Raw genomic sequence first — 25893 nt, forward strand, 5'->3', positions numbered from 1 at the left:
TCTTCCAGGCCTCACTTTCCTCACCTGGATACTGAGGGGCCAGAGGTGCTCCCGCTTCCTGACTTGGGAGCCCCCCAGCACTAGCTGTATGACCTTGGTCAGGTGAGTCTGTGCCTCACCCCCCTCGCCCCTAAGAGGGGGTAATAATAATGCCCACCCGTGGATCAGGGAGGGAGGGAGGTCATCCTTAGAACGGGGCCTGACACGTAGTAAGTACAATCAGAATGTTCGCAGCTGCTGCTGCCGTTGTCATTATTATTTTCTTCATCGTCTGGATGTGGAAGCCGAGGCCCAGAGAAGCAGGGTGACTTGCTCAAGGTCACCCAGCTGAAAAGTGGTGCTCATTAGGGTCAAGGCCGAGGCTGCTGAGCCCCAAGGCCCGTGCAGGTTCCATCACTCCCCACCGCACCTCTGAAGTCACGGGCGCAGTAAGTGGGTCAGAGGCAGTGAGTACCTGGGGGGATGACGCAGCAGCAGGGACCGTGTGTGGATTCATTCCTTGTCTCCTGCTGACACCTTGCAGGGAACAGGCCTGAAGGGACAGGGAGGTGGGCAAGGAAGGCGACCCCCAAAACTGGACCCTAGGAACCAAGGCCATAGGTAGAAAGAGTTTAATCTGATGTAGCCCCAGGCCCTCGGGCACTCGTGGCCTATTGATGGGGACAGGCAAGGAACAGCTGAGACACCCCAAGATACTCAGGGTCCTGAGAGAGACACACCCTGTCTGAACCCTGGGATCCGAAGAGACAGGAATGGGAATGGGCAGGAGGGAAGGCTTCTGGAGGAGTGGGACCTGAGCGTGCTGAGGCCCAGGAGCTGGCGGGGGCGGGGGTGAAGGCAGGTAGCAGGGATGTGGAAGAGGCTGCAGAGAGACATTCCAGCTGGAGAGAGGCGGCGCAGGGCAGTGGTCAGCATGAACTGAACCTGGGGTGAGGGGGCAAATGGTGGGGCTAAAATCCACTCTGTGGCTGTGCCCCTGACCCAGCCTGGTGCCCACCCAGGGCAACTCTGAGGCCAGAGTAGCCGGGAGGAGCCAGGCACCAGCAGACCCTACAGGAGGGAGCAAAGAAGGGCTCCTAGCACCTTGCAGCTGCCCGTCAAGCTCCCCAGTGATGTGGACACAGCCCGAAGTGGGAGCATTGCACACGTGTGAACATGTGCCTGCACACGGGCCCACCTGCCTCAGCAGCCCTGGGGGGTCCACACAGTTCAGGAGAAGTGGGTCAGCGGAGCAGCCCAGTGTGTCTCCCTAGTGGGCAGCAGAGGGCGTGTGCTCATCAGCACCCCTGGGGAGAGCCCCACACTCCACAGAAGGCGGCCTCACTGTTCCCGCTGCATCAGAGCTAGCGACTCGCTGTCCCCGGGATCCTCCAGGCGGGGTGGATGTTGACAGGGGGTGGGAGAGCTGACCCCTTCCAGCCCTGAAACCAGGGAAGACTATGGTGGGAGATAGCGCCCACATTAGCCCAGCTCCCACTGCAGTCTCTGCCCCAACACCATCTGGTGACTGCAGCCAGAGGGCCCGGTGCTATCCAGCCAGGCGCTGGGATTGCAGAGACGTGGTGACGGTGTATGGCCGGTCGGGTTCACCACACGGGGGGGTAGAGGGAGGGGACAGGATGGGGTCTCTGGGGGCCTGCCACCATCCCCCCTCTGGGGGTCTGACATGGGCTGGAGACACTGAGGGCATTCATGTGGCATTTCAGATGGTCTCCTGGCATATGTTCAGGCTGAGAGAAGTAGGAGAGGAAAAGCAGTGGGCAGGGGAAGCTTCTATTGGAACAGGCTTATTCATGAATGGAGGAGGGGGGGCCGAATAGGGGGGCAGGATCCTGAGGAGGAAGGGTGGGAGCCAAGCTGAGGAGGGAGGAGGGCCCCCAGCTCCCAGCCAGCTGGGAGACTGCAGATGGGGCTGGGTGGGAGGCCAGGAAGTTCCCTCCTGATGTTCCTCCTCCCTGTGAAGTGGGAGGCTGGGTCGTGCAGAGGGAAGGGGAAAGCAGAGGAGGGTTTGGGTCTAGGAGAGCGGCTGAGCCAGGGTGAGGATGCCCGGCTCACGGAGAACTCACCCTGCTCCCAGCCTCTGGTCGAGCGCAGCCAGAGAGAATGTAGATTATACTGAACCCGCACACCTCACACAGAGAGCACTCTTTGGGCCAGACACCAAGCACTTCACGTCTGTTAACTCATTGATCCTCACAACAGCCCAGAGGGAGAAGGGACTCATCCTCCTTATAGATGGGAAACTGAGGCACAGAGAGATGAAGTACCTTGCCCAAGGCCAACCAGCTAGCAAGTGACAGAGCTGGGGTTCAAAGCCAGCCGTCTGGCTCCAAGTCTGTGCTTTCTCTCAGCCATGGGTGGTCTTGCAAAGGGTGGCTGTGAGGGTGTTGGGTGGCACACCTGGGATGGAGGTCGAGGGGTGTACGGGGAGCAGAGGAGGCTCCAAAGAGGCAGGCTCCTGTCAGCACCGAGAGCGCAGTGCCGGCCGCTCCTGCTGCTGCACACCCAGCTCCCCAGTCTAGTCCTCCCCCCATCAGACAAGAAATGCAGGCCCAGAAGGGCATTCACTGTCACCCAGGCCTGGACTCCCCACTGCAGCTCTCGGCCCCGAACACCATCTGGAGACAACCTGTACCTCTAGGGGGTGGGTGTGTCCAGCTTTGTGGACACTGAAGGGGTCAGTGGAAAGGGGAGAGGGCGGGTCTGGGGCCCAGGCAGGGTCCTGGGACTCCAGCTGTGACTCTGTGTACCTCAGCTGCCTGTGCTGTCATCTGTGGTGGTGGAGGGATTATAAGCTGTGGTGGGTGTGTGGCCATATCTGCACCATCTGCCAGAGTGTTCTGAGACTGTGGCTGACGTATTTGATAACATGACCTCTGCCCTCAGACCTGGCCTTCCCCACTCCTGCCTTATTTTTGTCTACAGCCCATATCCCCTTTTCTCGTAATGTATACTTCATCTGTTCACCAGGTGTATTACCCACCTCCCGGAAGGTAAGTCCCCCGAGGCAGGATTCTTACCTGTGTGTCCAGTGCAGTGTCCCCAGGGCCCTGTGGCACCTGGCCGAGGGCAGGTGCTGATCGGCACTGTGAATGGGACCACTTCTGTGAACTCCGTCCCTGGCGTGCCTCTCTCTCTCTCTCTCTCTCTCTCTCTCTCTCTCTCTCTCTCTCTCTATTTATTTGATGCTGAATTTATTGTGGGGCCGGAAGCTTTTGTTCCTTCCATTCCTTCTGGGACATCTTTTTCTCCTGTGCACTCCTCCTGCCCTTTCTCAGCAGGGTCCTCTCGGTGCGGCAGGGAGAGCTCGTGCGGGCTAACCCGCCGTGAGCTCTGTACGTTCTGCCCGCATCTTGGCGGCTTTGTTCACCTGGGTGTGCTCGATGACCAGACAATCTACATCTGAGCCCTTGCGCTGTGCATTACTCTCTGCATTTTTAAGCACATGCAGCAAAAATTCAGCACTCCGTTTTGGCCACCGGCCCCGTGTCCAGCCCCACGGCTTGGCCTGGGCACACCTGCCAGCTCCACCATTGTAACGACGAATGGCACACATTGCTTCTGCAGAGTGAACATGAAGATTCGAACCTCTTGGTTTGCATGATTTTGTGGGGTTTTCTGGGTCAGCTGAATAGCAAACCGCTTTTGGAGGTCACCTCTAGCTGCTCTGAGGAAGTTATGGCGTGTCTTTGTGTCAGTCCCATCCCTGACACTGAGTCTGGATGACAGCAGGAGACAGATAGGCTGGCAGTACCCAAGTGGGGGCCGGTGGCAGTGACTGTCTCTGGGGGGTGCCAGCTCAGCTGGTCCGGAAGCTTTGGGGAGGGTAATGCAGCAAAGATGCTTGTTGCCCATTGTGGTCATCCTGGGCCTGGCATCTGGCCTCCAGGGGTTCTAGATACTGGGGAGGGAAAAGGTAGGTGGAGAATGGGGCCTGACCTGATGCCACATCCCCCACAACAGGGAGAAGATGAGCGTGGGCTGCCCAGAGCCCGAGCCACCCCGCGCTCTGCCCTGCTGTGGGCCAGGGACGGCCCTTGGGCTGGGGGCAGGCGTGCCCCTCCTCACTGAAGACATGCAGGCCCTGACCCTCCGCACCCTGGCTGCTAGCGATGTCACCAAGCACTACGAACTGGTGCGGGAGCTGGGTAAAGGCACCTATGGGAAGGTTGACCTGGTGGCCCACAAGGGCACAGGTGAGTATCTGTAAGGCAGCTGGTGTCATGGCTTGGGTGGGGACTTAGCTGGGGCTCTCAGGTGCTCTCTGCGGGTGCCAGGAGGCTAGCAGGGAGGAGAGGCAGTGGTCCAGGTGAAGAGGATGCAGCCTGAGTGGCCCAGGGAGGAGAGCAACAGGCAGATGGGACAAAGGAATCTGGAGATGCCTTTGGGACAGCCAAGAGGATGCACCCTAGGACATCTGGAGCTCAGGAGGAGGTCAAGGTCAGGACTGGTGGTGGTGTTGGGAGAATCACCAGCATATCAGTGATAGCTGACCCCAGGGAGATGGACAGACTGTGGGTCCTCCAGAACAGGGCACCTGCTTTGAGGAGGGTGGGCGATGACTCTGTGAGAACAGCGTGGCAAGCTCCATTCCTCAGAGAGTTTCAGTCAAGGTCATGCAGAGGGTTTGAGCTAGGATGAGGCCCCAGTCCTCAGGTCCAGAGCCTTCTCACTTAACCACAGAACTTGCTGCCTTCCCCACACTGTAGGCTCACAGCAGTGCCCACTCAGTCCCAGATGGGGTCTGCATGAGCTCCCACATTTGCACACACCTGGGGCAGGGGGATCTATGCCAACTGAAGGCAACAGGAAGATCACTGGACATGATGTCACCTGAGCTTCGCCACCTGCTTGCTGTGTGACCTTAGGCACATGACTTAACCTCTCTGTGCCCAGGTTTCATTCTCTGTAAAATGGGGTAGCATTAGTGCCCAGCTCATAGGATCACTGTGAGGAGTCAGTTGTGAATGTGAATTGCTGAAGGCAAGGCAAGTGCTCTGTGGATACACAGGTGCCTGCCCAAGCGCACAGTCAGAGATACCAGTATGTGCCTTGCAGGCCCGCACCTCCCTGTGTTTAATTCCTTCTCATTCATTCATCCATTAAACAAACATTTGTTGAGCACCTACTGTGCACCAGACTCCTGTAGGCGCTGGAGATGTAGCAATAAACAAAACAAAGGTCCCTGCTCTTGGGAAGTTGTGTTCTTGTTGGGGGAGACAAACGCGCTAAGTAAGTCTAGTATGTCAGGAGGAAAATGAAAGGGTGGGGCAGCTGCAGCCTGGGTGCAGAGGACCCAGCTCGAGCCCTGACGTGCTGCACGGCCTTTGGCAAGTGCTTTCCCCTCGCTGGCTCTGCCCTCTGGGACCCCATTGTGCCTTGTGCCTGGGACAGGCTGTACAGACAGGCATGGGTGGTGTGTCAAGTGCAGGAGGGCAGGAGCGGGGGCCTTCACCACTGTTGCCCTGCCAGGCATGAAAATGGCGCTGAAATTTGTGAACAAGAGCAAAACCAAGCTGAAGAACTTCCTGCGGGAGGTGAGCATCACCAACAGCCTCTCCTCCAGCCCCTTCATCATCAAGGTCTTTGACGTGGTGTTTGAGACCGAGGACTGCTATGTCTTTGCCCAGGAGTATGCGCCTGCTGGGGACCTGTTCGACATCATTCCTCCGCAGGTACTTGGGGCGGTGGCTGAGGGAGGGGAGCCGGTCTCCAGGGCCCAGAGTGTGGGTTGGGAGGAGCCAGGACACTCATTTACTCCATGAGTATTTACTGAGCTGCTGCTGGGAGGGCAGGGGATTCACAGTGAACAAGACCAAGGTCTGGTCCTGGTCCTCTCGGGGACACAGACACTGGGCTATGAGCCAGATGACAGGCTGCGATGAGCACTGGGAGGAGCCGCTAGAGTGAGGGATGAGGGCCAACAGCGGCCTCTGCAGCTGCAAAGGACCCGGTGGAGGCACCAAAAGGGAGGACAGGGCTGCAGAGGCTCCCAGGAGCTGCCGAGGGGGGAAGCAGGAGGGTCCCAGCACCGGCTTTGCTGCTGGCCGTGCCAGGTTTGAATCTGCTCTGCCGCCTACTGATCAGTGACTAGGTCAGTGGTTCTCAACCTTCCGAATGCCGCGACCCTTTAATACAGCTCCTCATGTTGTGGTGACCGCCAACCATAAAATTATTTTCGTTGAAACTTCATAACTGTAATGTTGCTACTGTTATGAATCATCATGTAAATATCTGATATGCAGGATGTATTTTCATTGTTACAAATTGAACATAATGAAAGCATAGTGATGAATCACAAAAACAATATGTAATTATATATGTGTTTTGCGATGGTCTTAGGTGACCCCTGTGAAAGGGTTGTTCGACCCCCAAAGGGGTCGCGACCCACAGGTTGAGAACCGCTGGACTAGGTCTCTCACAGCCTCGAGGTCCCTACAAGAGAAATGGGCGTAATAGGAGCCCCTGTGGAGTTGGTGAGACAGGACAGATAGGGTGCTTCACACAGCAGGTGGCCCGTGGTAGGCGCTCAGTACCGCCTGTCGCTGCAGTTACTGGGGAAAGGGCCAGACAGGGACCAGAGATGCCCCGGTCGGTGCGGGAGGGCGGCCGGCGCTGGGGGAGATGAGCGGGGCCACAGGAGGGGCCAGGCCCGGGCTGGGGGTGGGACCAGAGTGACAGCTCTGGCGGAGGGGAGGGGAGGGAAAAGGAGGGGAGGGGAGGGAGGGGAGGGGAGGGGAGGGGAGGGGAGGGGAGGGGAGGGGAGGGGAGGGGAGGGGAGGGGAGGGGAGGGGAGGGAAAGAGTGTGGGCGGGAGATGGAAGGAGAAGGACCGGGTTGGGGGTGGGGCCGGCGGCCCTGAACGCGCCCTCTCCCCCGCCCCCGCCCCCGCCCCCAGGTGGGGCTCCCGGAGGACACGGTGAAGCGCTGCGTGCAGCAGCTGGGCCTGGCGCTGGACTTCATGCACGGGCGGCAGCTGGTGCACCGCGACATCAAGCCCGAGAACGTGCTGCTGTTCGACCGCGAGTGCCGCCGCGTGAAGCTGGCCGACTTCGGCATGACGCGCCGCGTGGGCTGCCGCGTGAAGCGGGTCAGCGGCACCATCCCGTACACGGCGCCCGAGGTGTGCCAGGCGGGCCGCGCCGACGGGCTGGCCGTGGACACGGGCGTGGACGTGTGGGCCTTCGGCGTGCTCATCTTCTGCGTGCTCACCGGCAACTTCCCGTGGGAGGCGGCCTCGGGCGCCGACGCCTTCTTCGAGGAGTTCGTGCGCTGGCAGCGCGGCCGCCTGCCGGGGCTGCCGTCGCAGTGGCGCCGCTTCACCGAGCCGGCGCTGCGCATGTTCCAGCGGCTGCTGGCGCTCGAGCCCGAGCGGCGCGGCCCGGCCAAGGAGGTCTTCCGCTTCCTCAAGCACGAGCTCACGTCCGAGCTGCGGCGCCGGCCCTCGCACCGCGCCCGCAAGGCCCCGGGGGACCGCCCGCCCGCCGGGCCGCTGCGCCTCGAAGCGCCCGGGCCGCTCAAGCGCACGGTGCTGACCGAGAGTGGCAGCGGCTCCCGGCCCCCGCCCCCGGCTGTCGGGCCCGTGCCCGTGCCCGTGCCCGAGGCTGGGCTGGCGCCCCCGGGCCCGCCTGGCAGGACCGACGGCCGCCCGGACAAGAGCAAAGGGCAGGTGGTGCTGGCCACGGCCATCGAGATCTGCGTCTGAGCCGCCCTGCCGCCCTCGGGCCGGGCGCTGGTTCCTGTGCACGCAGCCGGCTGGGCGCTGGAGCCGCCCTGGGCCCCGCCAGGCGGGTGGCGGGGGCGGTGGGGTGGCCGTGGCCGTGGCCGTGGCCGTGGCAACACCGCCCAGCCCGCGGCGGTGGAGGGAGTAGTTGTAGTCTAGGCAGGACGGCAGCCCCGGCGCCCGTCCATCCGCTTGAAGGGCTGGGGATAGACACCAAAGGCCTCTGGCCTGGCCTGTGGCGCCCATAGGAGCCAAGCCCCACAGACCCGAGGGTTCAGAGGCCCCCCTGACACCTGGAGCAAGGGAGCTTGCGGGTGGACTCCCCAACACCTCCCTGAACCCCAGAACATCGACTAGTCGCCCCTGGCCCTTCGCACCCCCTGGCAGAGCATCCCTCAGCCCCGCCCCAGTCCTGCCCTCCTGCCCCTGACACACCCTGGGCACAGAAAGGGGCAGGAGTGTTGGGGCAGAGAAGAGGCTGAGGACCCTGGGCGCTGCTGGAAGGAGGACAATGAGCTGGGAGCAGGGTGTTGCTCACCTGCATCCTGCGGGCTCCTGGGAGGCTGGAGGGGAAAGGCCGGCCCCTTGCAAAATGTAGCAAATGTCTGGGTGTTGCAAAGTCTGTGCCCAGGCACAGGCCCTAGGAATCCAGTGACTCCTCCCCACCCGTTCTGATGAGGATGCCGATTGCAGGAGGGCAGCTTGCCTTGGGCCACCAGACCTGAGAGGTGGAGGTCCCGTAGCCCTCACCCTCCTCCTCAGAGGGCAGAAGGGCTCCCAGGGCAGGGACCCCGGCACCCCTAGGGTAGGGGAGTGTAGAGCCCAAGGCAGGGCCCAGCTCCCCTGCCCGCCACACCTTCCCCAGGCCCAGGGAACCTCTCAGATCCCCCCAGTCCTGCTGCCCAGCCCAGAGAGTGCCCTGGCTGGCGGTGAGGTGATTGGTGCCAGAAATTCCCCTGGGTCTCTGCTGGGTCAGCCTCGGCCAGCCCTGTCCCCACGGCGCACATTTCCCGTCCTGGCGTGTGACGCCGCGGGTGTGAGAACGGGTGCCGAGGAAACAGCAGGGCGTGGGTGTGCGGTGTGAGCGCACAGAGTGCACACGTGTGCGTGCAGCCTTGTGTGTCGAGTGACTGCGTCAGAGGCCTCAGCAACTCCTCCCTGCTCCAGGGCTCCTGCCGGGCAGCTGCCAAGGGCACCAGGCCTGCTTCTCACCACCCCCTCAGGGAATCCGCCAGGAGGCACCCACAGGCTGGTTCAGGCCCCAGGCAGCACAACCGCGGAGAGGAGCCCAGCCTCACACAGGGCTCCCTCATCGCCCGGCCCGCTGTGGAGGCCCAGGACCTGCAATAACCTCAACATGGTGAGGCTGCCCCCTCTGCCTGGCAGGGCACCATTCACCACCATGCGCCCCACCTGCCAGGTCCCTTCTGGCCATTTGAGAGGGCTCTGTAATGGGCCAGGCTGACCAGAGGAGCCCCGACCACCCTCTGGCCTGGAGCCCCCCTCCATTCACCCCTTATTCCCACCGCACAAAAGGGCTATAGGTCCCCCTGCCCTGCCTGGGTCCAGTTTACAAACAGGTTGCCCCAGGGCCTGGCCCCCACCCCCTCAGTGTGCGCCCTCTCAAGACCCACCTCGCCAGCAGGCATCGGGGCCTCCACACGCCAGGTAAGTAGCAAACCCCTTCTTTCACCAAGGGCCAAGGCCCGTCACTGCCCCGGACCCCGGACCCCGGAGCCCACCACCGGCACCTCTCCTTTTGCCTTAGGCCTTTCGACATCCTGTCTCCTGCAATAACAAGGAAGCGAGATTCCAAGTAGATGTCCCTCGCGTGCGTCCTCTCCCTCTCTCTGTTGAGGTCCTCGTCTTAGTAGCTAGGATGTTAGCGCTGGGAAGGGACGGTAGTTGTGTAGCCCAGCATCGTCAGGGCACAGCGGGGGCAGGGACGCTGACTCAGCAGGGCTGGAACCAGGGCTGCTCCGCTGTGGCCGCGGCTGCCCCGGCTGGCTGCGCTGCGGGTTGGTTGGGACCCTTTGCCCCTTAGGAGAGGTGTTGGTCACAGATGTTTACCTCAGTTTATGTCACTGTCGAAGAAACAAAAAAATAAATAGCAAAAAGTAACACCGTAGACATGAAGACTTAGAAAACAAAAAAAAAAAACTTTAAAGAAATCCTCCCCTTGCTATCCCTCTGTGAGGTGTGTGTGTGTGTGCGCGCGCCACGTCTCTGTCCCACCCTGGGCAGGCCCCCTGTCCTTTGGTGCTTCCCAGAGGCCCCTCTGAGCTGGCCTGTAGGGTGTGGGGAGCCCCCTGGGCAGGAGGCAGGGCCACAAGTTAGCTAGCGGGTCTGCCAGGCCCCTGAGCAGAGCCTCAAGGCCACCAATGCTCCCTGAGCCCCTCGCTGTGGCCGATGGGACAGTTGTGGTGGCATCGTAGCCAGGCTCAGGGCCTGGGTGGGACCCCCCAGCCCCACATATATTGACACCCCCTCCCCATGTGTTTGTAAATACTCTGGCATCCTTTGGCCCTGAGGAGGTTTTTAAATGTGTTATTCTCTATCATGACAATTGCTATAAAATAAAAAATTCAGAAAAATTACCACTGGGTGGCTGTCTTGTCTCAGATACAGGGCAGTGGGGTCCACAGAATTACTCTGGAAACGGAAAACTTGACAAGTGTCTGCACATGCCCGGGTTTCAGGCTCCATCCCCAGTGGTGGTGGTGGGGCGGGGGGTGCAGGGGGCAGCTACTCCAGGCCTCCTGCGACCTCAGACCTAGAGGAGGCCCAGGCAGGGCCTGAGCATGAGGCGAGCAAGGACCCTGGGTCTGGGGGAGGGTGGGGAGTGGCCCCTGCCTGGGGGGGCTCCTCACCCTGCGCCCTCCGGAGCTCTCCAGGCTCAGCAGCCAGCATGCGTCTGGCCACAGATTAGACGGTCACTGTTTGAAACCCTCCAGTGCCCCAAGGCCCCAGCCTCACCCCTACTCCTCTCCCCTGTGCTGCCTCCCACCACATTGCTGTCACTCACGGCCTGGACCCTTGTCTTGGACTCTCCCCAACCTCCCAAAACCCCTCCCTCCAGGCCCCGCTCACAGGTGAACTCCTGGGTGCCCCCCAGGATACAGGCACTGCGTTATGCTGAGCACTCAATGCCTGTGTCTGTCTCCGCCCCTCCCCACCAGATGGGCGTTCCCTAGGAACAGTCAGTGCTGCCCTGGCTGTGTGGCTCCGTTGTTTGGGCACCATCCCGGGCACTGAGAGGTTGCAGGTTCGATTCCCGGTCCGGGCACATGCCCGGGTTTCAGGCTCCATCCCCAGTGGTGGTGGTGGGGCGGGGGGGGGGGGGGGGGCAGGGGGCAGCTGGTCCATGTTTCACTCTCTGGCATTGATATTTCTCTTTCTCCCTCTCCCTCTCTCTCTAAAAAGAAAGAAAAACATTAAAATAAAAAAAAGGACAGTCAGCATTTGGCAAATTGTTACTCCCCTCCCTGGCACGTGACAGCCCCCCCCCCCCCCCCCCCCCCCGCCAACAATTTGTCAAATGAGTGAGTGAAGTGAATGCCCAGTGCTATTAGGGGCTCAGGGTACAGCAAGAAACAAGACAAATGGTCTGTCCCTTGCAACTTATTTTCTAAAGAGGAAAATAGACGTTAAATAGGTTACACAGGGGCCAGCCCCAGCACGGCCCCGCCCGCCGCCGCCCTGTGTGCCCTGAACCGCACTTGCTCTCCGCACAGCCACCTGCTGCTCCCCCGCGGCCCCGCCACGCCCCGACATGGCTGGCAAAGCCCACGGGCTGAGTGCTGAGGAGAGGGACCAGGGCTGCCAAACCTGAGGGCCGGGGGGTGGAACGAGCGGGAAGGCCAAGACGCATCTTCAAGCAGGTCCGTTTCCAAGACTTCAGCCGGGCCCTTGGCTTCATGACAAGAGTGGTCCTGCAGCTGAGAAGCTGGACCGGTGTCCACATCACCGTGAGCACGTGCGTGTGCAGGCCTGTCGGACGGGACATGAACCTGGCCAGCTTCATCCAACAAGTAGCAGTGACCATGACCTCTTGAATTCTTCAGGGAAAGGGGTCACTGAACTGGAAATCTAGAGCGAAAACAGGGGAGCCCCCCCAAAAATGCTGCTGCAGTCAAAATTGCCATGTCCACCTTGCGGCCTCCATTTAGGGGTGAGTCCTTGCTGTGGAAAGAGATGCTAGCACCTCTGCCAACACCAGGAACTTAGACCGTTTCCCCCCACACGATGCCCTTCATCTTGGGGCCCTATTAAAGGCACCCTCGTTTGAGTAAGATCTGCCCATTCCTTACAGCTTCCCAGCAACAGTAATGACTTTCTTTCCAGGCCGTATTTTGCTCCCTTTCTAATTCATTACCCAAGAAACTGTGGTAGAAGCTGGGTCTAAGACAGAATCTTAGAAACCAGAACCCTGATGGCAACCCCCTCCTATGAGATAGAAACACATGCTTTTTATGCCTCAAATAAAACTTGTTTCACTTGGGGGAAAACAGGTTACATAATTATCTGTGAAATAGGAGTTGGGGGAAGGAAAGTGGGGGTGAGAGGGGAGATGAGGAAAAAAATCCACTCAGACCAGATCAGAAGGTGAAGTACACCTACCCAAGAATTTGATCTAAATCCTGTTATTTCAAAACATCTGCCAATTGGCTGCAATAAGGGCGGGTGCCTTCACTTAACAAAAATACTTGGACCCTGGCCCAGGAGCTCCGTTAGACCATCCTGATGCGCCAAGGGTATGGGTTCCACCCCCTGGTCAGGGCACACACATCAACCCGTCGCCCTGACCAGTGCTGCTCAGTGGATAGAGCATCAGATCAGCCCATGCACGAAAGAGTCAAGAGTTTGATTGTGGGTCAGGTCAAGGGCACGTACTGGGTTGCAGGTCGATCCCAGCCCCAGGTGAGACACCTGCAGGTGGCAACCACTGATGTGTCTCTCACATCAATGTTTCTCTCTCTCTCTTCACCTCCCTTCCTTCCACACTCTCAAAAAATCAATAGAAAAAATATCCTTGGGTGAGGATTAAAAAAAGAGAAACAACCAACCAATGAATGAATAAGTGGAACAACAAATCAATGTTTCTCTCTCTCTCTAAAATCAATCAAAAATTTTTATTTTAAGAGATATATATTTTTAAGACAGACTACTTGGACTGTTAAAAGGTGGAGGGGAAATCTACAAATGCTAGCAATATCTCTGCGTCCCTTGCTCGATGTGCAAATATCACCTTTCTTTCTAACGCCCACTGAGTCGGAGAAGGCCGGCCCTTACCACTAGGGGGCCTCAGTCTTCTGTGCTGCTGCTTCTGCTCGCCACCCGGCATCACCGCTGACCTCAGGCATCCCCTAGGGCCGCGATTTTCAACCTTTTTCATCTCATGGCGCACAGAAACTAATTACTAGAATTTTGCTGATCTGAAAAAATAATAGGTATAATTTGGATTCATTCACACCAGATGGCTATGTGTTGGCTGTCGTCATTTGTCTAACTGACGCTCTAAGGGAAAAGAGGGGAGGGCCCCTGACTAAGGAGTCAGGTATTGCATGTCTTAAAAGTTCTTGCAGCCACCGGTTGAAAAACCGCTACTCTGGGGTGTTATAGCCATCCTCCTGCCGGGCCCAAGGGGCTTGATCCGAAGGGTTCCCAGCCTCACCTACACGCTGTGTCAGAGCCAGCCCAGCCCCGTAGGCCCTTAGGTCTTTCCATTTTGCCTGGGTCACCTCCCCTTGACCAGGAACGCTTCCCCCTGGGGGCACTTAGGTTCCTATAACATTGAACTTCAGAAGGGAAGGGCTTGTATTCTTGATTATTTTTCCCCCCAAGAAGCATCATGAGCCCAACTCCTCACCAGTGGCAGCTAAGCCTCAAGGGTCCCAGTGTAGCCGTCACACAGGGCGATGCATGCTACTCACTCACATTGCTGGGGGCGAGAGTCCCCAGACGGCATCTCTCGCACGAACGTGCAAAGCCCCACCCGCCCAGCTCGTGCCTGGTTCCGGGTGGAAATGTGGGCGTGAGGCGAGTAATTTAGAGGTATTTACTGGCAGCTGAGGGGATGAGAATGTTCGTCACCCAGGCTTGGGTTTCCGAGCTCCGGGGCAGTGGGGGAGGCCAGGGGGCTCCATTTGGGGACAAAGGAGGGCAGCCTTCAGGGGAGTTAGGCTGTAGCATTCACACACTGTACTGTACACTTGAAATTTGCTCAGAGTATATGTATATCTTAAGTGTTCTCACCACAAAAAAATGAGGTGATGGATATATTTATTAGCTTGATTGTGCTGATCATTTCACAATATACACGAATATCAAAATATCCATCTGTATACCTTACATGGGTACAATCTTTATTTGTCCATTTTACCTCAGTCACGCAAAGAAGAAAAGGAACTGGTAGGCTGGGCACGGCCTGACTCTGGAGACAGTGAGCCCAGCGTGGGAGCCCTCGGAGTTCAGGGAGGGGCCTGGTGTCCTCGGGAAGGGGCAAGGGGCTCCCTTCAGTCATTCTATTTCAATGTTAAAGGAAAACGGAGGGTGGCTGCATAAGGTGGAGGATTGGGGCTATTTAATTAAGGTTATGATAAGGACCACGGGATGCCAAGAATAATAGCAGATGTAGATAAGGACATCAGTTTTTGCCTGCTCAGCCCCAATTCCCCCCCTCTTTGGGTGACGGCACCCCACATTTCCCTTCCACGATTTTTTTTAAAAAAATTTTTTTATTGATTTCAGAGAGGAAGAGAGAAGGAGAGAGAGATAGAAACATCAATGATGAGAGAGAATCATTGATTGGCTGCCTCATTCACGCCCCACACTGGGGATGGAGCCCACAACCTGGGCATGTGCTTTGACCAGGAATCGAACCGTGACCTCCTGGTTCATAGGTTGATGCTCAACCACTGAGCCATGCCAGTCGGGCCCTTCCATGTTTTTGATCCATGTGGTTCAAGGGGGGCTGGCTCTACCTCTTGGCTCCAAGGAGTGACCACGTGACCCAGGTCTGGCCAACCAGCCTCCTGCACCCTCTGAGCCTTGGAAATTGGCTCAGGCATGGACATGCAACCTGGGTTAGGCAGCTCCTACACCTGGCCGGGAAGAAAGTGTTCTCTTTTCCTGAGAGTTGCTAAGCTTGTGGATGTCAGCCAGGACCTGCTGGTAGCCATCTGTGCCACCCCTGGGGGAGATCCCAGCCAAGCATGCAACCTACAGAGTGAAGGAACCAGGACCAAGAGCTGAGGAAAGATGGATTCTGATCACATTATTTGAGCACAAGGATCCATGACTGAAATCAGATCTAAATGGGTTTTGCAGTTACATGAGTTGATATAGTCTCACAAATCCATTTGCCCGGCCAGTGTGGTTCAGTGATTAAGCGTCGACCCATGAACCAAGAGGTCCCTGGTTCAATTCCTGGTCAGGACACATGCCCAGGTTGCAGGCTTTACCCGCAGCAGGGGGCGTGCGGGAGGTAGCTGATTGACATATCTCATTGATGTTTCTAGCTCTCTATTCCTCTCCCTCTTTCTCTAAAACCAATAAACACGTATTTTTTTAAAAAATCCATTTGAGCCCTAGCTGATTTGGCTCAGTGGATAGAGCGTCGGCCTGCGGACTGAAAGGTCCTGGGTTCAATTCCAGTCAAGGGCACATGCCCGGGTTGTGGGCTCCATCCCCAGTAGGGGGCGTGCAGGAGGCAGCCGATCGATGATTCTCTCATCATTGATGTTTCTCTCTCTCTCTTCCTCTCCCTTCCTCTCTGAAATCAATAAAAATACCTTTAAAATTAAAAAAAACAACCTTGAGCCCCCCCCAGTAGGTGGGGCACTCAGACTAGCTGAGTTGCCCACTTGTGCTTTATGCCAAGTGTATTCTTTTTTATTATTTTTATTTTAAAAAAATATTTCATTAGCTTTAGAGAATAGGAGGGGAGAGAGAGGGAGAGAGACGTTGATGTCTCCACACACACCTCAGCTGGGGATCGAAGCAGCAACCCCAGTATGTGCCCTGACCTGGAATCAAATCCAACACCTTTTGGTGTACGGGACAACACTCCAACCCAGCCACACCGTCCAAGGCCCAAATGCATTCTTAATAAGGCTACTTGCTTTGCCTCGTTTTGTTTGTTTGTTTGTTTGTTTTAAATATATTTTATTGATTTTTTACAGAGAGGAAGGGAGAGGGATAGAGAGTTAGAAACATCGATGAGAGAGAAACATAGATCAGCTGCCTCCTGCACATCTCCCACTGGTGATGTGCCCGCAACCCAGGTGCATGCCCCTGACCGGAATCGAACCTGGGACCCTTGAGTCCGCAGGCCGACGCTCTATCCACTGAGCCAAACCGGTTTTGGCCATTTTGTTTTAATATATATCTTTATTGATTTCAGAGAGGACGGGAGAGGAGAGACATAGAAACATCAATGATAAAAGAGAATCATTGATCGGCTGCCTCCTGCACGCCCCCTATTGGGGATCGAGTCTGCAACCCTGGCATGTGCCATGACCAGGAATTGAACCATGACCTCCTGGTTCATGGGTTGATGCTCAACCACTGAGCCAGGCCGGCAGGGCGCATGTCCCCTAATCTATTTCACCATCTTACTGTTAGTTACCGGAGTTACTTCTGGTTTTTCACTGTTACAAAAGACCCTGCAGTGAAATTCTTCATAGTCTTGCCTTTCTTTAGAGTAGCTCTTTTTTTTTTCCCATTAATCCTCACCTGAGGACATTTCCATTGGTTTTTAGAGAGGGGAAGGGGGAGAGAGAGAGAGAGAGAGAGAGAGAGAGAGAGAGAGAGAGAGAGACATCAATGTGAGCTAGAAGCATCAATCGGGTGCCTCCCACACATGCCCCAACCAGGGCTGGGGATCAAACCTTCAGCCTGGGTGTGTGCCCTGAAGGGGAATCAAAGACCTTCGGTGTACGGGACGATGCTCCAACCAACGGAGCCACAACGGCAGGGGCTGGAGCCGCTCTCCAGGAGAATTCCCAGAAGAACAATTTCTAGGCGGGTCAATTGATAGGGACATTTTTATAGTCCTGGGAAAATGTGGCCAGATTGCTCCTCACAGAGCTGTACCTGCCTCTTTGGGGGCCAGTCTGGCTCTCGTGCTTTAAAATGCTGAACTCCCGCAACAATCCTGGCCCTTAGGATAGCAGAGAACGGAGGGAGGCCTGGTCCCTGGAACATGAGGGCAGACTCTGCAGCCATTCTCTCTCTGGGCTCCCCAAACCCTCACCTCCTTCCTTCCAGCCTCAAAAGATGCCCCACGTTTCTCTGCTGTCGCCTGCTTCCCCTTCCACCCCTGGGACAAACAGTCTGAAGTGACTTCCTCAGTGACCTTGAGGTGCAGCGCTGGTTCCCTTCCTGGGGCGGCAACGGGGGAAAGAGGCGTTTCTCTCCTAACCCACCCGCAGCGCCGGCTCTGTCCTGCCCCCGCCCCGCGTGGAACTCCGCGAGGATCCTGGAACGCAAGGTCTCAGCTCTGCGGGCTGAGGCCAGAGCTGGTCACTGCAGCTCTTAACCCGGCTGCCCATTAGCATCACCTGCGTGGAGGGCTTTTTAATATTTAAGGAGGAGAAACAAGGTGAGTGACACCATGAGGAGAGAATCTGGCAAATGCAAACGTGGGGTATTCTACAGACAGCTGTGCTCCTCATGGAGTAAGCAGATGGGAGAAGGAAAGGGGGGGGGGCGTTCAGTGCTCCTCAAACTGGAGCACGAATGAGAATCGCCTGGTTACACAGGGTCCTGGCCCAGCCCAGAGTTCCGAGGCAGGAGGTCCAGAGTGCGGCCAACGCTGCGTGTTGTTTCCTTAAAATTTGCTTTTATTGATTCTACAGGGAGAGAAAGGGAGAGGGATGGAGAGAAGAAACATCAATGAGATCAGCTGCCTCCTGCACTGGGGATGGAGCCCACAACCCAGGCTTGTGCCCTGACCAGGAATCAAACCAGGGACATCTTGGTCCATGGGTCAATGCTCAACCACTGAGCCACACCGGCCAGGCTAATGCTGCCTTTTAAGAGGTTCCGGGCACAGCTGGCCCCAAACCTCACCGTGAGTCCCTTTCTGCACCACTGGAGACTGCGAAGACATCACAGCCAGCTGCTGTGCCCACAGCTTCCTGGGTCCTGGTTTGGAAAATAAGCATCTATAAAATGCCCTTTGGGAATTACTGGGTTCATTTGAAAGTGGACTCAATGCATTCTAGGAAATATGAGAGAACCATTGTTCCTTTTCTTGGGTATGATAATGGCTATGGGAGAAGTCCTTATTTTTAGCAGATTCATGCTGAGTATGTAGGGGTTAAGTGTCATGATAGCTATCACTAACTTTTAAATGTTTCAGCAAGTCCCTACCCAGTTTTCTCAGTGGTTAGAGCATCGGCCCATGGACTGAAGGGTCCCAGGTTCAATTCTGGTCAAGGGCAGCATGTACCTTGTTTGCAGGCTCAGCTCCCAGCCCCGGTCAGAGCAAGTACGGGAGGCAACCAATCAATGCGAGAGACTCACATCCATGTTCCTCTCTCTGTCTCTCCTCGTCCCGTCCACTTTCTCTAAAAGTCAATGGTAAGGATTAGCAATAAATAAAATAATATAAAATAATAAAATAAAATGTTTCAGCAAAATACGTGCATATAGACAAAGCGCCATGGCAAAATGGTAAAGATCCAATCAGATGACAGCTAGCTGAATGATCAGTGTGCCATTCCTTCAACTCTTCTATGTTTGGACAATTTAAAAATGAAAAGCTGCCCCCGCTGGTGTGGCTCAATGGATAGAGTGTCGGCCTGGGACTGAAGGGTCCCAGGTTTGATTCCCGTCAAGGGCACATGCCCAGGTTGTGGGCTCCATCCCCAGTGGGGGGCGTGCAGGAGGCAACTAATCAATGATTCTCTCTCACCATTGATGTTTCTATTTCTCTCTCCCTCTCCCTTCCTCTCTGAAATCAATAAAAAATATTAAAAAAGAAAAGCTGGGGGTGGCAGACAGCAGACGGGTGCTTTGAATGATGGATGGGGTGAGGCTGGCCCTTCGTGGCAGCCCCTCTGGTCCTTTAAGGACCCCGGATTCCGTCCTGAGTGCACAACAGCCCTTGAAGGTTTCGAGCAGGGTGTGACATGATCTGATTTTTAAATGTGTAGCTGTTTTCCAGCGCTCCCCCTCCTTGGGAGCCGTTGCCCCTTTCTCTCCCCCTCTCCTTCCCCGGGAGGTCGCTGGGCCCCTCCCTCTCCAAGGGCCCTTCCTTTGCTTCTGTAACTTGTTCCCTGAGCCCACACAGCCAGCTGGCTCGCTTCCACCTCTGTAACTTTCTAATAAACTTCTCTTATAAAAAAAAACATGTAAAAGATGTTTTCCTTCGAAGCCTGGCAAAACGAGCGGCATAGAAACGGTTGGCGGCCCAGCACCAGGAAGCTGCTCGTGTCTGCGTCAGGAAAGCAGAATCTACGGACTGGACTGGGGGCCAGAAGCCCCCTCAGGCGCCGATCGCTGTGACTAAGCCTGGATGCCTGGGTTTATCCAGAACAATCTGAAACCAAACACTCACAACCCGTACAGGCGCTGAGCACACCGCTGCCGGGGCAAAGTCAACCCGGCTCCTGGACCCAGGCTCTGTTCTCCCTGCAGGGTCGCGGCATAGGAAGGTTGAGAACCACTGGTCTAAAAGAACTGTGGTGGCCTCGGGGCTTCTTGGCTTAAAATTTCCCCTCAATCCCTAGATTGTACGAATAGTTTCCTACGTTTGCTTCGAAGACTTTTTTTAAAAATGTATTTTATTGATTTTTTACAGAGAGGAAGGGAGAGGGATAGAGAGTTAGAAACATCGATCAGCTGCCTCCTGCACACCTCCCACTGGGGATGGAGCCCACAACCAAGGCAGATGCCCTTGACCGGAATCGAACCTGGGACCTTTCAGTCAGCAGGCCGACGCTCTATCCACTGAGCCAAACTGGTTAGGGCTTCTTTGAAGACTTTTACTGAGCTTTTGATTCATCTGTAATTTACTTTTGCCTGTGGTATGAGGTACTGACCCGATTTTATTTCTTTGTTTTTTCCGAATGGACGGCCGATTGGGCCGGCACCTATTTTATTACTAAGTAAACTTCCTCTCTGACTGAGCTGAAGGTCCACTTTTGTCATGATTTCAATTCCCAGAGGTGATAGTAGCCCCACATGGGGGCTGTTTAGCTGCTCTGATTGCAGGTCTTTGGTATTGTCCATGTGAAGTGAAATGTGGTGTTAGATCACGAAGTAGAAATAAATAAATAAATAAATAAATAAATAAATAAATAAATAAATAAAGTGTATCTAATTTTGAAAAAGCCCATTGGTTGTTTTTTGAACTCTTTGAAAACCTTGTTCCGTTGACATCATATGACAGTGATGGTGAGCCTTTTGAGCTCGGCGTGTCAGCATTTTGAAAAACCCTAACTTAACTCTGGTGCCGTGTCACATATAGAAATTTTTTGATATTTGCAGCCATAGTAAAACAAAGATTTATATTTTTTATATTTCTTTTATATATTTAAATGCCATTTAACAAAGAAAAATCAACCAAAAAAATGAGTTCGCGTATCACCTCTGACACGCATGTCATAGGTTCGCCATCACTGCCTTATGATGTCACCTCTCCACTCAAAACCCTCCCGTAGCTTCCTGTCTCAGGCAATCAAAGCTAAATTCCTTCCTGTTCCTCCAAGCTCCTGTGTTTTTGGGGGATAATAACAATATAAAGTCATTTTAGATACATCCAATCAACAACCATGAGGTGATATAAGATACAAGGTTTGGGCAGCATCAATTTGTGAGCACTCAGGCCTTGTTGACGTCTTAGGATGCTGTCTGCCTCCACGGTCCACCGTTTCTCATCCTTGGGATGAAGGCAAGAGTCGGAGGCAGGGCAGGTGTCCGTTTGTGGCCAGGGACTGGAAAGGTAAGGCCCCCCCCCCTTTTTTTTTTAATTTAATCTTTATTGTTCAGATTATTACATTTGTTCCTCTTTTTTCCCCCCATAACTCCCCTCCTCCCAGTTCCCGCCCCACCCTCCGCCCTCACTCCCCACCCACTGTCCTCATCCATAGGTGCACGATTTTTGTCCAGTCTCTTCCCGCATCTCCCACACCCCTTTCCCCCCCAAGAATAGTCAGTCCATTCCCTTTCTATGTCCCTGATTGTATTATAATCACCAGTTCATTCTGTTCATCAGAATATTTATTCACTTCATTCTTAGATACACTTGTTGATAGATGCATATTTGTTGTTCATAATTTGTATCTTTACCTTTTTCTTCTTCTTCCTCTTCTTAAAGGATACCTTTCAGCATTTCATATAATCCTGGTTTGGTGGTGATGAACTCCTTTAGCTTTTCCTTATCTGTGAAGCTCTTTATCTGACCTTCAATTCTGAATGATAGCTTTGCTGGATAAAGTAATCTTGGTTGTAGGTTCTTGGTATTCATCACTTTGAATATTTCTTGCCACTCCCTTCTGGCCTGCAAAGTTTCTGTTGAGAAATCAGCTGACAGTCGTAAGGGTATTCCCTTGTAGGTAACTGACTTTCTTTCTCTTGCTGCTTTTAAGATTCTCTCTTTGTCTTTTGCTCTTGGCATTTTAATTATGATGTGTCTTGGTGTGGTCCTCTTTGGATTCCTTTTGTTTGGGGTTCTCCGCGCTTCTTGGACCTGTAAGTCCATTTCTTTCACCAGGTGAGGGAAGTTTTCTGTCATTATTTCTTCAAATAGGTTTTCAATATCTTGCTCTCTCTCATCTTCTGGCACCCCTATAATTCTGATGTTGGTATGCTTGAAGCTGTCCCAGAGGCTCCTTACACTATCCTCGCATTTTTGGATTCTTTTTTCATTCCGCCCCTCCGGTTGGGTGTTTTTTGCTTCCTCGCATTTCAAATCATTGACTTGATTCTTGCGCTCCTCTGGTCTGCTGTCGGGAGTCTGTATAATATTCGTTATTTCAGTCCGTGTATGCTTAATTTCTAGTTGGTTCCCCAATATAAGATCGAGGGTCTCATTAGTTTTCTTGTAGATCTCATTAAGTTTATCGGCGGCTTCTAAACAGTTCTTGAGAGACCTTAAAAGTGTGGTTCTGAACTCTATATCTTCCATTGACAATTTTGTCCTCCTGTTTCTTTGTCTCCGCATTTTGTTATGCTTTCTTGGTGCACCCCCTGGTGGTCTTTGTGCGCAGTCTTGTAGTTAAGCCTTGATTGTTGTAGCTAATACCAGGGAGGGTTTGACCTCCAGGCCAAGTGGCTGTGAAAATCAGCTGTGTCAGAAGTGAGAGAACTTCTGTCCTCTAGGGAGGTGCTAATCTAGCCTTTGCCTGAGGCTATCCGGCAAATGCCTCTGTGCCGGGCTTGGGCGGGGCGGGTCACACAGGATCAACAGGGTGGGCCGGAGAGAGCAGTTATGGCGGCTTTCAGTCCTGTCCCGAGGGGCTCTGCCTCTCTGAGTCCCAGCACCCACTGCAAACCTCGGAGAGAAAGCTGCACTCGCTCTGACCGAAGCCAGACAGTCCCGCTTCTCCCGTTTGAGTCTGGGTCCCTAAAGACTCTCCCGGATCTGGAGCTCAGAGTCTGCGACTCCCTCCCGATTGAAAACGCCAACCGCGCCCTCCGCCGCCAGCCCGCTCCGCGCACTCCGCACCTCAGAATTTGACTTCAGCACTGCGCCTCCTCTGAGTGTCCGTATGCGTTTCTCTTTCCTCCTAGTTGTAGGACTTCCACTCAGCCAGCGTTCCTGTGGTTCTGGGTGATGTCCCTTCCGTTTTTTGGTTTCACTTTTGAAGTAGTTGTTCAAAGCAGCAAACTCCGGCGTTAACCTATGCCGCCATCTTGGTTCTCCCGGTAAGGCCCCTTGTAACACTGTTGGAGAGAGTCTTGACTCGATGTCTTTCCCAATCTTCCACTCCTGGGAGCCTCATTGGCATTTCAATTGGAATTGCATGTGGGGACATTCATGTTTTTTGTTGTTTTTAAGTCATCCCTTTTTTTTGTTTGTTTAGTTCATCCTCACCTGAGGATATTTTTCCATTGATTACCAGAGAGTGGAGGGGAGGAGGGGGGACAAACATTGATGTGAGGGAGACACATATATTGGTTGCCTCCTGCACGCGCCCTGACCAGGGCGGGTTTGAGTCTGCCGCTGAGATATGTGCCCTTGACCGCACTCGAACCCGGGACCGTTCAGTCCAAGGGCCAACTCTCTATCCACTGAGCCCAACCAACAGGGGCAAACCATCCCATTTTTCTGATGTTAGTTCTTTCTCTTTCTCCTTCAACATGTTTTTTTCCTTCATAGAAGTCCTGCACATTCCCTGTTAAATTTATCTCCTAATAATATAAATGTAAGTAAGACATTTTCTTTTTCCAGTTTCTACCCAACAATTTCTTGCAATATCAAGATTATCTTATCTCTCCTTTTTTCTTTTATTTTTTTTAAATTTTTTTTTTTTTTTATTGATTTCAGAGAGGAAGGGAGAGGGAGATATAGAAACTCAATGATGAGAGAATCATCAATCAGCTGCCTCGTGCACGCCTCCTATTGGGGATCGAGTCTGAAAACTGGGAATGTGCCCCAACTGGGAATTGAACTGGCAACCTTTCGGTGCACAGGACAATGCTCAACCAACTGAGCCACTCTGGCCAGGGCTCAACTGACTTTTCCATGTCAATTGATATGATCACATTGTACTGTCCTTTAGTGGGAGGTAAAGAATTGCGTTGATCAATTACTTGATATTAAACTGTCTTGCATTCCTGAAATAAGCTCTATTTGCTCAAAGTTTATCCTTTTGATGTACAATTGTATTTCACTGGTTAGCATTTTACTTTATTTTGTAGTTGATTTTAGAAAGAGGAAGGGGGGAGAGAGAGAGATTTGTTGTTCCACTTAAATATATGCATTCATTGGGTGATTCTTACATGTGTCCTGACCGGAGATTGAACCTGAAACCTTGGAATATCAGGGACGACACTCTAACCAATTGAGCTACCTGACCAGCGCTGCTTAGCATTTTATTTAGAACTAGAAGCCCGGTGCACAGATTCATGCACTGGTGGGGTCCCTCAGCCTGGCCTGCATGGATCGGGGTGAAACTGGCTCTCTGACATCGCCCAAGGGATCCTGGATCAAAAGAGGGCACAGGCCAGGCTGAGGGTTCCCACCGGTGCATGATCCGGGCCAGGGAGGGACCGCGGGAGGGCTCCAGGGTGTGTCCAGCCCCTCTCGCCCAGTCCCAATGGGTCAGACCCCAGCAGCAAGCTAACCTACTGGTCGGAGCATCTGCCCCCTGGTGGTCAATGCGCATCATAGCGACCGGTGGAACAGTCAAGCAGTCGGACACTTAGCATACTGGGCTTTTATTATATAGGATTGTTAATGTAAAAATATCCAAACCTGTAAAGAGCCCCAGCTGGTTTGGCTCAATGGATAAAGCATCAGCCTGCGGACTTCTGAAGGGCTGATTCTGGTCAAGGGCACAGGCCCAGGTTGTGGGCTCGATCTCCAGTAGGGAGCGTGCAGGAGGCAGCCGATCCATGATTCTCTCTCCTCATTGATGTTTCTCTGTCTCCCTCTCCCTTCCTCTCTGAAATCAATACAAATACATTTTTAAAAAACAAAGAAAAGAAGGTTGAGCCCTGGCTGGTGTGGCTCAGTTGGTTGCGCATCATCCTGTGCATTGAAAGGTCGCAAGTTAGATTCCAGGTCAGTGCACATCCCTGGTTTGGGGCTTGATCCCCAGTGGAGGGGCAGGCGGGAAGCCGCCTCACTGTGATGCTTTTTCTCTTTCTCTCCCTTCCTCCTTCCCTCTCTCTCCAAAATTCTATTAAAAACTCTTTAAAAAAGTAAAGAAGGTTGCACTTTGCTGTGAGGGCAAGAGGGAGCCACTGCGGGTCTTGGAAGTGAGGAGGCCCCAGGACCCAGTACGCTGGCTGTCCGATAAGCAGGGCAGGAAGGCTTAGTGCTGGCAGGTGGATTTAAATAGCCCGATGCTATAGGAGAGGTCACTGAGGCCCAGAGAGGGGAAGCTCCTTGCTCAAGGTCGCACAGCTACGAGTAAGTGCTGGAGCCCAAACCCAGGTCTTTCTGACTCCAGGCCTCCCAGGCCCAGTGTCTCCCCACACGCCGGGCGTCTGAGACACCCACAGCCCCCACAACCCGCTGTGCCCCCAACCTCTCGGGAGGGACAGGCAGCACCCCTGTGCACCGCACCTTTCATACCTGCCCCCGCATGAGTCACTCACCAGCGCCGAAGCGAAAGAACGCACCCGCACCCGGGGGAGTGCTCCCTGTGAGTGCACTCTGGGTTCCTGTCTTAGTCACCACTTCTCTGGGTTCCCACCCTTCCCCCAACTGCCAGGAGCCTCCAAATCCCTGGCCAGAGCTGCCTGTGCCTGTGCCAACTCCCTCCCCTCAACTAACCGCCCCCACCACTGGGCTCAGGCACCCAGTGCAGTGGGGGCTGGGGGTGGGGCACGGAGGCTGGGGCACCAGGCCCTGTAACTACCGTTGGCTTCCCTCCACCTAAGTGAAAGCAGTGAACTTGCCAGCAAACGCAGACACTGACACCTCTACCTGCTGACTTTAGCCAGGCCCTGCTCTCAGCCCTTTGCATCTTGTAAGACAGTTAATCCACATAAAAGCCCTTTAAGCATTACTGTCCCCCCCCCCTTTTTTTTGTAAGTGGAAGCAGTTTATTGACGGATTCCCTGCAGTGGTAAGGGAGGGCGCCCAAAGCAGGTTGCATTTGTCCCTGTTTTTTAGATGAAGCAACTGAGGCGCAAAAAGGGGACGGGCCTGACCTGTCCAAGTTCCAGAACCAGCAAAGGCCAGAGCAGAGGGTCCAACTCAGTCTGCGGGCCCCGTCGTGCACGTGTTGAAACCGAATAACCAGTGAGTCCAGGCTGCCTGTCACTACCTGAACCAATGAAGCAGCGTTGAATCGTGTACGAGCGTTTATTCCAATAACGTGGGCAGCATGGAGAGCAGCAGGTCACCCACGAAAATCGGCCCTATCCCCCACCATAAACCAGCTGCCTATATGGGGTAGAAGGACAAAGAGTATACAGGGAAGTAGGCAAAAGGAATAAGAATGGGTAGCCCGGCTGGCCAGCGTGGCTCAGTGGTTGCTTGTCAAT

The 25893-nt window shown here is 54.5% G+C and overlaps 1 protein-coding gene and 1 pseudogene across 2 annotated transcripts in view; both read left to right on the top strand.

Moving 5' to 3' along the window:
- Nucleotides 1-10319, top strand: part of SBK1 (SH3 domain binding kinase 1) — a 54113-nt gene extending 43794 nt beyond the window's left edge. For both annotated transcript variants that reach the window (XM_036303173.1, XM_036303172.1), the window contains exons 2-4: nt 3964-4196; nt 5473-5675; nt 6898-10319. In XM_036303173.1, the coding sequence (XP_036159066.1) occupies nt 3971-4196; nt 5473-5675; nt 6898-7704 (1236 nt within the window). In that variant the 5' untranslated portion in view covers nt 3964-3970 and the 3' untranslated portion in view covers nt 7705-10319. The remainder of the gene's footprint in view (nt 1-3963; nt 4197-5472; nt 5676-6897) is intronic.
- Nucleotides 10320-11494: 1175 nt separating this feature from the next.
- LOC118652852 lies at nt 11495-11792 on the top strand (annotated as a pseudogene).
- Nucleotides 11793-25893: the final 14101 nt, after the last annotated feature.

Source organism: Myotis myotis, unplaced genomic scaffold (assembly GCF_014108235.1).
Source record: "Myotis myotis isolate mMyoMyo1 unplaced genomic scaffold, mMyoMyo1.p scaffold_m19_p_35, whole genome shotgun sequence".
Classification (NCBI taxonomy): domain Eukaryota; kingdom Metazoa; phylum Chordata; class Mammalia; order Chiroptera; family Vespertilionidae; genus Myotis; species Myotis myotis.